The 12,995-nt window shown below is 46.7% G+C and overlaps 5 protein-coding genes across 5 annotated transcripts; all 5 read left to right on the top strand.

The window, feature by feature from the left end:
* Positions 1-231: 231 nt before the first annotated feature.
* N7506_004325 (uncharacterized protein) lies at positions 232-1,635 on the top strand (the record flags this gene model as incomplete). Its single annotated transcript, XM_056953619.1, has 1 exon — positions 232-1,635. One exon carries the CDS (start codon positions 232-234, stop codon positions 1,633-1,635), a length of 1,404 nt encoding a protein of 467 aa, XP_056812508.1.
* A 1,767-nt stretch (positions 1,636-3,402) lies between these two features.
* N7506_004324 (isopenicillin N synthase family dioxygenase) lies at positions 3,403-4,706 on the top strand (the record flags this gene model as incomplete). The annotated part of the gene is made up of 3 exons (XM_056953618.1): positions 3,403-3,708; positions 3,775-3,843; positions 3,894-4,706. The coding sequence occupies 3 exons, from the start codon at positions 3,403-3,405 to the stop codon at positions 4,704-4,706; spliced, it is 1,188 nt and encodes a 395-aa protein (XP_056812507.1).
* Positions 4,707-5,707: 1,001 nt separating this feature from the next.
* Positions 5,708-7,437, top strand: N7506_004323 (uncharacterized protein; the record flags this gene model as incomplete). The annotated part of the gene is made up of 3 exons (XM_056953617.1): positions 5,708-5,818; positions 5,876-7,207; positions 7,414-7,437. The coding sequence occupies 3 exons, from the start codon at positions 5,708-5,710 to the stop codon at positions 7,435-7,437; spliced, it is 1,467 nt and encodes a 488-aa protein (XP_056812506.1).
* A 708-nt stretch (positions 7,438-8,145) lies between these two features.
* Positions 8,146-9,467, top strand: N7506_004322 (uncharacterized protein; the record flags this gene model as incomplete). Its single annotated transcript, XM_056953616.1, has 5 exons — positions 8,146-8,266; positions 8,331-8,550; positions 8,611-8,708; positions 8,776-8,896; positions 8,960-9,467. 5 exons carry the CDS (start codon positions 8,146-8,148, stop codon positions 9,465-9,467), a joined length of 1,068 nt encoding a protein of 355 aa, XP_056812505.1.
* Positions 9,468-11,056: 1,589 nt separating this feature from the next.
* Positions 11,057-12,448, top strand: N7506_004321 (uncharacterized protein; the record flags this gene model as incomplete). Its single annotated transcript, XM_056953615.1, has 1 exon — positions 11,057-12,448. One exon carries the CDS (start codon positions 11,057-11,059, stop codon positions 12,446-12,448), a length of 1,392 nt encoding a protein of 463 aa, XP_056812504.1.
* Positions 12,449-12,995: the final 547 nt, after the last annotated feature.

Genomic DNA, 12,995 nt, shown 5'->3' with positions numbered 1-12,995 from the left:
GATATCTTTTAATGAGCCGAAATTTCTAGTGGGCTTTTTGATTTACTCAGGACACAGGTGCGCCTTGAATCTAACCATCCCAGACCGAGTTTCCCTTTCCATCTGGTCGCGGGAAGCACACCACTATCTTTGCTACTAGCAGTAAGCGCCAGATAGCTCGCTCTCTCAGTTTTTGAATCCCCCACGCTCTTTCGCCCCCATACTTGTCCATGACCAACAAGGCATTTGAACATGACAAGAATCACTTGGTTGGATGGCCTACGAGGTCTAGCTGCTGCCAATTCTGTCGTTCGACACGCGTTCTATATGGAGCCCAAAAGTGTGTTTGGATTTCTGTTCCGCTCGTACTGGGCCGAGCCTCGTGAAGCAAATCGCCATTTAATTGAGCTTCCACCATTTCGACTCATCTTTGCCTCAAGCTCATGGGTCACCTGTTTCATGGTCTTGTACGGAGTTGCAATTTCAATACCCATCATTCAATCCCGGAATCTCCCCGGCGACAAACATGGATCTTGGATCAAGGTTGTGTCCTCGCAGGCAACTGGTCGAGTCTTCCGTCTCTATCTGCCAGTTTTCTGCATCTCTCTCCTATCAAATTTGTTGTTCTTTTGTGGTCTAGTAATTCACCCACAAGCGATCCAAATGATGAAGCGAGCCTGGGATTTGCAGCCGCTGGAAGCACCCTGGGCGCACATCAAATTCTCGCTGTGGCAATTGGTTCATCTGACCACTTTTGTTCGATACGAACTTGACATCGCCAACACGCTGGAGCGAGATGATTTGGAGGGTGTTCTGAACCCACAATTATGGTCCATTCCAGTTGATTTTCGTGGCTCATTGGCGGTTTACTTTTTGCTCTTTGTCACTGGATTTTGGAGGCCGCTCCCCCGTCGCCTCTTTTTCACAGCAGTAGCTTTTTGGTGGTTTTTCCTCGGGCAGTGGGATTTATTCGCATTCACGTCAGGCATGTGCGTTGCGGAGCACCTCTATGGAAACACCGAAGAAACAAAGGGTGCCATACGCCTGTCCTCTGACTCTGAACCTTCCGACCGCTCTATCGGGAGTACTGTCAACCAGAGCTGGAACAAAATCCAATCATCGACCGCTTTCAATTACCTATGGAAACCTTCAGCCTTCATTGGGGGTTTGTTTCTGATGTCTTTACCAGATGACGGACCCCTTGGCGCAGAGTATCATTTCCTACTTGACATTCCAACCTCCCCATGGTGGACGGTCACCGAAATTTTCAACAGATGTTGGACCGGACTCGGAGCAACTCTGGTGATTATCACTATTGCAAATACAAAATGGCTGCAATACCCACTCGACTCGCAACTATTACAGTATATGGGCCGGATATCTTATCCAGTCTATGTAATTCACTTTGCAGTTTATTTTTCCTTCAAGTGGCCATTGCAGAACTTGTTCTGGTACATTGCCAGAGGGGAAGGGTATCCTGGATCTGAGGCGGCCTGTTTAAACAAAGGCGCGCTCACATTCACCTGGGTTGGTTCGCTTCTTACCTGTATCACCATCATGATTATCTTGGGAGATCTATTTGAGAAACATGTTGATGCGATAGCCCGATATGCTGGGAAGTGGTTTGAGCAACAAGTCACTGAACAGCCGAAATAATTGCGATTGAAATAGCCATCTGAATTGCTACACAAATGGCTAAGTTTTGATTATCTAACTATGGATGGTACAGGCGTGGTATTCAACCCTGTTTTTTTTTTCCTTTTCCAACTTTCCAGCTTCGCCACTTTTCTTCATGGCCAGGATTTCGCACTTTTTTCTCATAATGAGAAGTTTCCAATGCTCTTTTCGAAACATAGCGCAGGCAGCGAATCCATGGATGGAGCTCCGAAAACGTTGTGCTTAGGTATCAGTTTATCGTCTAATTTTAATTTGCATCTGGGTTAAATCGTTTTCCCGCTGATGAGTATAATTTCAAAGTAGTACACAAGAGAAGTCTCGGCAAGTCTGCCGGCAATTTCTAGGGAGGTGCAGGCTGCTATGATCAGGAAAAGTAAAAGTTAGAATTTAGGGAGCATCCATATGCACTCGATCATGGGCAAGACATTTGCCCCGGAATAATTATAGGTCTCAAATGTCTCTCCCGAACAGCTCGGAGACCTGATTACCGGATGCATACGTGTAGGCAGGTGCTTCTATTTCCAGAAGCTCTACATCTATCCACCCCCTCCATCTTTTTTTTTTTTCCCCGCGGCCATCTCGGCGAGCATGTTGTTGTCGTCCTTTGTGGTGCTGATCGCGTCGTGGCATGGTCCAGTTCCCCATTCGGGTCCCATAGTAGATCTATGTACGGAGTACGGAGTAGGTGCAACTGGGTAGCTTTTCTGACGTCATAATCACTGACAAGCAGCGACTCACGTCTTGACATACGGAGAATAAAAGCTAAGTGGGCAGCAGTGCATTGCATGGTCCCTGGCTTTGACCACTGGTGGTGTTGGCATTGTGGTCTCGATCCTGTTGGAGAAGTGGTTGGGGATGATTTTTCCATACGTAGGAGCGGCCAAAGCATGGAAGGGCCCCACTTCCTAGGTTGGCGCTCGGCTCGAAGTGATGAGAAAGCATGAGCTGAGCAGTGCAGTGCATATCTTGCTCTGTTGTTCCACTAATATAGCATGAATCAACATTGGAAGCTACATACTATATTAAGATCCACATATACACTCCGAAACAGCTGGCAAGGATCGAGTACTCCGTATGCGCAGGGCAGAGCAAACACGAGCTTCTACTAATGCATAACGCGATACGGAGTATATGTACATCGGGGTCCACTGATAGATGTGGCTTTTAATGGCCAATCATATGAGATGCTGAGTATGCAAAGGTGGATATGCAGGGGGTATATGCAGCTCCTCGGGGGTGGTGAATAGGAGTTAGCTCTTACTCACAAACGCTCACTTACAATACGTATGTGACGAATTTTAAATTACAATACCGGTATGGAATAAATGGCTTACCGTACCGTATGGTTCGATGTTATTGTATCAACACCGTTTTGCCCTATGGCATGTACTTACTCCGTACAGGATGGTGGGTTGTGGATGCAAGACTTCAGATTTTTGCTCACCATGATGTAATCTCAAACACACCCCGAGTTGTCGATTGTACCTGGGTGGTGCCACTTGAAAGGTTTACGAGTTTGGGTCCAATTCGCTTTTCCCTCATCTTGAAGTGTAGCCGTAAGGCGGGGTTTTATCACTAGACCAATAAGATGCTTATTTAAAGTTGAACATCCTTGGGCTATAGATTTCCCACATATTATACCTTGTGTCAACACCACCTCTTATACAGTTACGATAAAGACCATACTTGGTGCTTCAAACATTTTCCTATCCTATTCGGTCAAAGAAGATACGAAGTCTTGTCGCAATGTCAGAAAATTTCGACTCTCTTCCCATCATTGATTTTCAAGATGCCCTTTCGCCCTCTACGAAGCCACAATTCTTGTCTGCGCTTAGACATGCACTTGTCAAAGTCGGCTTCTTCTACTTGAAGAATCATCCTGTTCCGCATCAAGTGCAACAAGATCTACTACGAACATCGGGTGACTTTTTCAGCCTGCCTTCTGATAAGAAGGCGGAAGTGAACATGGCGAATACCAAGTCGTTCCGAGGATATACTGGCTTAGGAAATGAGCGAACAGCTGCAAAGGCTGACGAGAGAGAAACATTCTGGGTATGCTCTTTTCCACCCAAGGTGACTAAAATAGAATGACGGCTAATTTTGATGCACATGGGGAAGGCTGGATTGCACGAAATTGTGGACAGTTCCGAGCTCCCTGTTTGGTACAATCTTGTGGGGCCAAACCAGGTATCTATAAGGAGCTATACCTTCTGAAACTAAGCTAACTTGGTTGATAGTGGCCAGAAGAAGAGGTAGCGCTTGGCTTTCGCAAGTCTGTGGAAGCATATCTGTCTGAAATCGAACGTTTGTCAGAGACATTTACAGGCTTGGTTGCCGAAGCCCTAGACACGGACCCCTCAGTATTCACAAAATTCTTCCGAAAGCCATGTATGAGTGGGATGAAGATAGCGGCATACCCTGCACCAGACCCTTCACAGGGGGCCGACACACAGTTCCAAGGGGTTGGGCCTCACAAGGATGGCTCGTTCTTGACTTATCTCCTACAGGGGACAGAGCATTCCAGCCTGGAAGTACAGAACAGATCGGGTGAATGGATCCCAGCACCCCCAGTCCCAGGTACACTGGTGGTAAACATCGGTCGCTCATTGGAGGCTCTGACTCAGGGAGTGTGTGTTGCGACTACTCATCGAGTTAACCTCACATGCAACCAATACTCAGGAAACCAGTCAGGCAGTGGACAACTTGGTACACGCCTTAGCTTCCCCTTCTTCCAGATGTTTGGCTTTGATGTGACACAGGAAGATATTCAAATAGATATTCCAGAGCACATCACAAGCTTGCGTGATGCAAGCGTTCGGTCTGATGCGGAGTCATTCTTTGCGGATCTCTTCAAGACTGTGATTGGAGAGGCCTTCATGATCAACGCGTTGACCAGTCATCCAGAGGTGGGCAAGCGATGGTATCCTGAAGCTCTGGCCCAAGCTCTGCAAAAGCAAGAAGAGGGAAAGAGGTTGGACAACGCAAAATCTCTGGACCATCCAAGCGCCTTGGATGACGTGAAATCTCAGGCCACTGAAATTGTTGCATAGGTCATGGTCTGCGTGACGGGATAAGTCAGGTGACCTGGGTTGCTGAGTGGCTAGCTCACACTCTTACGCTCTTAGTGATGAATCACATTGTCAGCCTTCTGTCTGTTGATTGGCTATCTACAGAGCACAACAGTAGTCAGATCAAATGCATTGATCATTTACCAAGTTCAGAACACATTTCGGGCTCCCTCAAGGCTCTGATCGCAACGCCCAAATCTATGGGAAAAAGCAAAAGCAAGTACGGATGTCAAATGATAGAAAACCGTGATATGCTTATAACACGTAGTCACACCAGACTCCTTCGTATCTAGGAGTTTGAATGTGGCATGGCGGTCAGGAAATATGGAGCGGATCGGGGAGGGACTTTGATGATCTGTTCGGTACGGAGTACTCCGTACAGTTAGGTCATTGTCCTACTGTGACAGTACTTCCCACAGAGACTTCTACAGAGACTGGGAACATCCAATTTTCATGTCCATTCCTATGGATTCTCTCCTTACTCCGTACTGGGCTTGTATTTTAGACAATGTAATTGCCGGTCACCTCAGCCTATTCTCCCACCATAGAGGCTGTGTTGTCACCAGGATTGTAATAGCCGCTGTAGCCATTTCCCGAAAATTGGCTAAAATGGCAACAGGGATCCGTGCAAGCCACTAGTTAAAGCGGCCCGATCACGGAACGGAGTGGAGTACTTGGAGGGAGATAGGCATGTCTCGTGCAATGTACATAGCTTGACGTCGTTTCATTTAAAATCTCCCCCTTTGTTTGGTTTTCGAATATTTCTTTTGCATGCCCCAGCAAACAACCAGTTTGTTACTCCGTACATATAATATCTTGGCTACGCATGCCCAAATAGACTGTACAGCTTTTATTGTCCATGGACCTTACTCCATACATGCTCACCTCTTTTCCTGCCTAAATCCAGCCCCCATTTCTTTGAAGTTTTCCAATATCTTAAGTCCTATTGACCTATTCTCACAAATCACATTTGTTCCGAAACGATGAACCCTCTATCAGATGGTGAGCATGAGAACTTGCCCCTGTTAGACGAGCAGGGTGGCCGCAGGAAATACACATCTACTCCCTCCTGGCCACATTTTCGACGACCTTCAGTGTGCCACAACCCCCAAGGTTCTGATAAGAAGTTTAGTTGTCTGACAGATTCATAGCCAGTATGGGCCGTGTGCTTTTACACTGTTTACATGTTCATTTTCGGCGTCTTGGCCATCCCGGAATTTAATGCGACACTATCCTTGATCTGTCACCAGAAACATTCCCGTCGACGGCCCGGTGAATCGGATTCTACCGAGGAACTTACAGAATGTTTCGCCAACAAACACGCGCAATCCGATTTATCTCGATTTCTCATATATGGCCAGATGACAGCGGGTCTCCTGAGTGCCTTTGCCACCCCCATACTGAGCTCCCTCTCGGATCGCATCGGTCGCAAACCGATCCTCGCCTCTGCGGTGGTAGGCCCGCTACTATATGAGATGCTCATGGCATTTATACTCCGCTATCCGGATCGGATAGATATGCACTGGCTGCTCGTGGGATATGCAATGGAAGGCCTGAGCGGAACCATGATAACGGCAACCGCAACCTCTCAGACATACATTACCGACCTCACGCAGCATACCTCCCGGGCGCGCTGGTTTGGTTATTTACAGGCGGCGTTTTCCTTCGCGGGCGCGGGAGGGCCTGTCGTTACCGCCTTACTGCTAAGGACGCCTGATAGCCTCAAGCTCATTTACCAGCTTGCAGTGGGAGCTCATATATCCCTCTTATTGTTGATCCTTCTTGTCTTGCCCGAATCCTGTCGCCCTGAGTCCAACAAACGATGCGATCAAGAAGGAGGCATGCCAGAACCACCCTCCGATAGCCGGGGCCTCCGCAATTGTCTAGTATCGATCAAGTCCATTTGGGAATCTAGAGTGTTGCAACAAAAGAATACCCTCATTCTGGCTGTTATGGACATGATTGCTTTTGGGACTATGTTAGGCCTACCCACACTGCAATTGGCCTACCCGGCATTCTTGTTCACCTGGGCACCGACCACCCAAAGCTTCTTTATGTCCATCACCTGTTCATGGAGTGTTGTGGTTTTGACCGTGGTATTTCCCCCGGTGCTGGTCCAGGTTCGCCGATGGAGGAGAAGGTTGGATATGCCGAGTCGGTCGACTGCTTTCAAATCCGAACTGTGGTTGGTCAGGGCGAACTTCGTATTGCAGTTAATAGGCTATACGGGCATCGCCTTCTCACAAGAGCCCAGCCATTATGTCGTATCCTCCTTGATTCTTGCATCTTCCTCATCCATCACGCCTCTATTGACATCATGTCTCGCTGCGCAAACGCCCCATTTAAAATCAGGGCAGTTGCTGGGAGTGCTGAGCTTCCTTCATTCAATTGCTCGAATTGTGGTTCCTGCGCTTCTGAATGCTACCTATAGCATGACAATAGGTCTCTTCCCAGCCCCTTTGTTTGTCTCATTAGCAACAATAGTAGGACTCCTACTAGTTGCCAGCCTGTATATAAGACCGAATACACATTGACAGGCCTCAAGGGGGTTTGGCGGTTTGATCGCACTTTTTGACTTTCTTTCCATGTCGTTTTTTTTGTATTTCTCACCCAGTTCTATCTAGAGTAGGGATAGGTGGTGTGTTTCAATCTTAAATGTTTTCTTGTGCAGTGTTACTGACATTGGCAGAAGGTTGACCCAAGGAGCATCTAATTACACAGAGTTGATCCTCATCTCAGACTGAAACAAAGCTTTTGGTAGGATATGATATGATCCTGTGATATGATACATGTCCACGAGTCCTTTTCGGTGTAAGGTAAGGGTAAGCCAAGATCATTCTCCCGATGTCACCGAAAGCGGTCTTGAAGTAACGTCGCAGAGATATTCGGGAAGCCGGTTACGATTCAGCCCTCGTTCGCCGTCCACGCAACACAAATACATCATCATCATACCTGTTAACCACGTGGGCGGGCTAGGAAACAGCAACGAACAAATTATTGAATGTGGTGGCTGGAGCTTGATGAGACATACCAGCTCTTTTTCCAAGTCCTCGGTACTTCTTACGCGGCTCAATAAGCAAGGAGTGGTGATCTTCCGTCTGGAATTCAACCGGCTTTCTCCATAACGGGAAGCGGATCTAACGATCTTTCCGGGCCCCAAAAAACCAAGACTCTAGGGCTTATCAGAATGCTTAGTTCGATGCAACCTTCAATTGATGCTTGATTTCTCTATTACGTAGACCTGCATCACATGTAAGGTCCCATATTACCTTGCATTCCAACGCCTTGCAAATCATGAGATACGTCGAACAACACTTCAAAGCGTACTGAGTGCCCTGAAGCCGATCGGTCTTGTATATTAAGCAATTCATCTCTCTGACCCATTTCTCATATATCTCCGTTCTTTTCGTGTATTTTCACCATGGACCAGTCCGAGCCTGCTGGGCCCGTGTCGCGCTCTGAGGAGTCCACATTATGTGAAAATAATGAGCACAAATTTCGGTTGGAAAAAAGCATAATGCTTTTGACAACCCTCTATTTTGGTATTTTTGCACTTTATCTGGCTCCTTTGTTCTTGTGCTGATTACATGGTGTGTTCCTGTATAGGTGCATTCCTCGGAACGACCGATGAGAGCTTTGTTCTTATTACCTCCCAGCGTATCGCCGAAGAATTAGGGGAACCTTCGTCTGCATTTTGGCTCATCGCAGGATACAATCTTGGCTACTCGGTAGCACTGCCAATCTATGGTAGGATCTATGAGATTATAGGCCAACTGAAATCCTTCTTGCTTGCCTATGTGTTATATGCAGTTGGAGCCGCCGTGATGTAAGAAATCGAGTACAACTATTGGAATTTCCTTTTCAAGCAACGACTTAACATTGATAGGGGATCAGCGCAACTTATGCCTGTAGCAATCATCGGACGATTTCTGGCAGGTCTTGGTGGCGCTGGGATGGTAGACCTTGCATCAGTTGCTTTAAACGGTATGGCTTCTGACATTGATCGCTTTCCCCCTATTCCACTTTTCTGACGGCAATTTTCGGTACACAGAAATGGCTGATCTACGTGAGGTGGCGGTGCTGAGAAGTTACCTTACTGCCTGCGTGGTTCTTGGAGGACTTGTCGGTGCTCCTTTAGGAGCCCTCTTTACCAGTTTGTTGGGATGGCGAATGTGAGCAACCCGCCTTGAAAGATGCCCAGTGTATCAGCGCTAATTGAAAGCTACTTGATATAGTGCCTTTTTCATCCACATACCGCTGGTAGGCATTTGTGCTATGATCACGATATTCAAGCTCCTTGTCAATGCCAAGGCCTCCTCACAAGAAGCGGGCGTCGAAGATGAAGAGAAATGGACAAAGAAGCCAACTACGGAGACGGCAGAGCGCCCATCAATTGACATACCAGGAATAATCACCCTGAGTTTCACTATTGTCGCCTTCGTTCTTCTTATCCAATTTTCATCGCAGTACGATCTGAGTGGTCCTCGGATTGGTATTCCTATAGGTCTTTCAGTTGCCCTCCTGATCAGTGGCACAATATTCGGATTGATTGAACTGAAATGGGCTAGCAACCCTGTGATTCCGTTCCATCTCATCAAGAGTACCCAAGTTGGTCTGATATGGTGCGCGACCTTCTTCTCCTCGATGGGGATCTACATTGTGAGTGATTGGATTAAACTCACCGGACTAAGCTTGATATGGCAAACTGACATGTCACTCGCACAAGATCGCTTCTACAACTAGTCCCTATTTCGTCCAAACTCACGAATTAACTACAGCCCAAAGCGGACTTTGTCTTATTCCTTTCGCTGTTGGAGCTACTATTGGAGCAATTCTGACAGGCATCATTATAAAACGGTAGGAAATACTTGTCGCACCCCATTCAACCCAACTCTAACAATTTCGTTTATTTATAGCACGGGTCGTTACAAGGCCTGCTCCATAACTGGACTCTGTATCTCCACCGTGAGTTTGATTATACTTCTCGTCCGTTGGTCCTTTTTCCAGCCACAATTGTGGGAGTTGATATACACCTCAACTGCCGGGTTCGGGGTTACAATGAGCTGCTCGGCCCAGTTTGTCGCACTGAGCTCGGTCGTTTCCGACCAACACATGACGGTTTCAATCACATCGTACTATCTTTTCCAGCAAATTGGGAACATGGTTGGGGTCGCTTTGACCCAGCCTCTTCAACGTCTCTTGTACCAAAAATTGCTTGGTGGAGAGATTGGAACGGACGCGAAAGCAGCTCAGGTACGAGAAACGATATTGCAACGGGGAATCCTAATATTAACATCACTTGACAGACCATCAAACATGTACTGGACAAAGTTGAATTCTCGTGGTCATTACCAGACGAGCTGCGTGGAGTGGTAAATTTCTGCTACCGCGAGAGTTTTGTAATTTGCCCTGGTAAATTCCACCCCTCCCTCCATGATATACGGAGTAGATACCCCAAAGCCTGCCTTATACTTACGCTATTCTCGTTCCAGGTCTTAGCATATTAGCCTTAGCCTCGGCCCTGCTTCTGCTTATCAGGATCAAGGGCACTACTGTTTGATCCCGTCAATTAAAAGGTCAAGATTTCTTGAACCAATCAGTTACAGTGATCAACTGTACTCAGACCGCCATTTTAGTGTGATATCTGTACAGCACCGCGTTGGGGGTCTATTTTCGCGCATCGGGCGCTATCATTTTTGGAAACTCCACTACAGCAACCACCCCCATGACCTTTGCTGGTATGCGTTTTTTTTTTTTTTCCGGCGTTGGGACAGCCTTAGATTCACTAACTGTCTTCATCATTTCGGCTTCTTTTTTAAGCCCACCTTATGCTCATTAAGTTTAAGCATGACTCCGGGTCTTGGGTTAAAAATTGTTCCCCCAAGGGGCGACTTCAGTGCTTACTACACCGCCGATCGCTCCAGGGCTGGTGTTACACAACCTTGGAAACATCATAACATGCATATTATGTGGCTGGCTGAGATCCCTGCCCAGGCGGAACTTAGATATCTTTATAGGCTAGACTTATGAAGTTCTTTACCCCCTTTGCTTAGGTTCATTACGGTCCAATCGTGAGAATATGCCACTCAATGAAGCTCTGCAGTAACTGCAGGTCTTAGTATAAAGACCGGGTACGGAATATTCCCCAGAATTTGTTGCAGGGATGTCTGCATGCTGTTATCGTGGCGTCTCTGAGATCTACACCTCTCTAACGGAGTACAATAGGCGAGGTCAAAGCAATGCGCCTTATTTAAACCTATGTACCAAAGAACTTAGACTCGATCGTTTCCCAATTTATTTTATTTCCACCTTAGTAAGTATATTTACATACAATGGAGATTTACACGAGGCAGGAACGCCTCAATTCCCTGCATGGCTCTTCTCGATTGTGCGAGAAAGAACCCGAGACTACGGGACACCAGTCAAACGAAGACGAAAACGATACCCCCTCATCAAATCTTTCCCAGGCAGAATTCACAAGATCCAAGAAAATTGAGGGCCAAAAGAAGTTTTCCCGTCTCGGCTGGAAACGCCTTGTCATTCTTCTTATTGTGGAAGCTATTGCTCTCGGAAGCCTGAGTCTTCCCAAAGCATTCATGACTCTCGGTATGGTTGGAGGTGTTATTTGCTCCGTTGGAATCGGGCTCATCGCAACATATGCTAGCTATGAAGTTGGCGCGGTAAAGCTCAAGCATCCACAGGTTGAGCACTACGGAGACATTGGGAGGCTTATGCTAGGGGAAACGGGGTTCTGGATCGTCACGGTTGTCTTTATCTTCCAGCTGCTGCTAAGTGTGGGATCACACTGTTTGACTGGCATCATTGCTCTAGCTGATATCACACGAAGTGACATTTGCAATGTGGTATTCGGAATAGCCTCAGCGTTGATCATGCTTATACTGGCCATTCCACCAACATTTGCCGATATCGCTTTACTTGGATACATCGACGTGGTCTCAATATTTACCGCTATTGGGATCACAGTAATTGCAACAGGTGTACAAAGTTCTCAACAGCAAATTACCTCACCACAGTCACAGTGGTCAGCTTGGCCTCCAGAAGACACCGATTTTGCGAGCGCCATGGTAGCAATCAACAATATCGTCTTTGCATATTCATTCGCTCCAGCAATACCATCCTTTGTTAGTGAAATGCACACCCCAGCAGACTTTCCCAAAGCGATATATGCACTAGGTGTCATTGAGATTGTCATTTATACACTCATTGGCGCTCTTGTTTATTCATTTGTGGGAATGAATGTGCAATCTCCTGCCTTACTCTCAGCCGGACCCCTTCTATCGAGAATCGCTTTTGGCGTTGCCCTTCCAGTTATCTTTATATCTGGATCAATCAACACCAACATCGTTGCTCGCTATATCCATTCGTATCTATATCGTGACTCCGTTCTCCGTTACGTTAATACAAAGAAGGGATGGGTCATCTGGTGTTTTCTGGTGACAGTCCTAACACTCGTTTCGTGGGTGGTTGCAGAGGCTATCCCAGTGTTCTCACTCTTGTTGTCAATTAGTGCATCTTTGTTCAATTCGGGGCTGTGCTTCTATATCCCTTCGATCATGTGGCTCGTTCTTGTCAGAGAAGGCAGCTGCTTCTCACGAGAAAACATTTGCAGGACCATTTGCAACGGCATTGTGTTTGTTTTTGGGATCATTGTTCTTGGAGCAGGGCTGTATGGAACTGTTGTGGATCTGGTAAGTCAACCTTGATATGTTTCCGACTTCTTGAATTATGCTTACCCCAGCAAAAGATCCACGAGTCCAAGGATGCCAGCTTTGGCGGACCTTTTACATGCTCTCGTGTTGCATGATCCTTGGAACTGGGTCGCTACTATAGGTCTCTTTGATCTCTAGGCAAAAGCCACTGCCAGAGCTTGCTGGCATTTCAGCTATACCCTAACCCATTTACAGGTGTGCGGCGCCATTCAGAGCTCTGCTAAGGTGAACAGTTGAAGGATGAGATATAAATTGATGAGCTTTGAGGCCTTTTATGGACTATTCTGGTGAAAATTTAGGAATCACTATCCACCCAGGCAGTATACTTCTAATATGACATCTTATGTCTATGTTCAGCTTTTGGTATATTCACTGTAAAGAGAAAAGGACATTAAGGTATTTAACTTGTATTGTATTGAGTGAAGCTTAGGGGTAATATGAAGCATCAAATGCATGTATTGTTGGAGATGAGGACAAAGAAAGGTGGAAGAGAGGGAAGCTCCCGATCTACGACTATCTAGCAGCGCGGAGACGCTGCAAA

Source organism: Penicillium brevicompactum (genome assembly GCF_028827555.1).
Source record: "Penicillium brevicompactum strain IBT 35665 chromosome Unknown utg000003l_segment0_segment0, whole genome shotgun sequence".
Classification (NCBI taxonomy): Eukaryota; Fungi; Ascomycota; class Eurotiomycetes; order Eurotiales; family Aspergillaceae; genus Penicillium; species Penicillium brevicompactum.
This window is presented reverse-complemented; position numbering and strand designations above follow the sequence as displayed.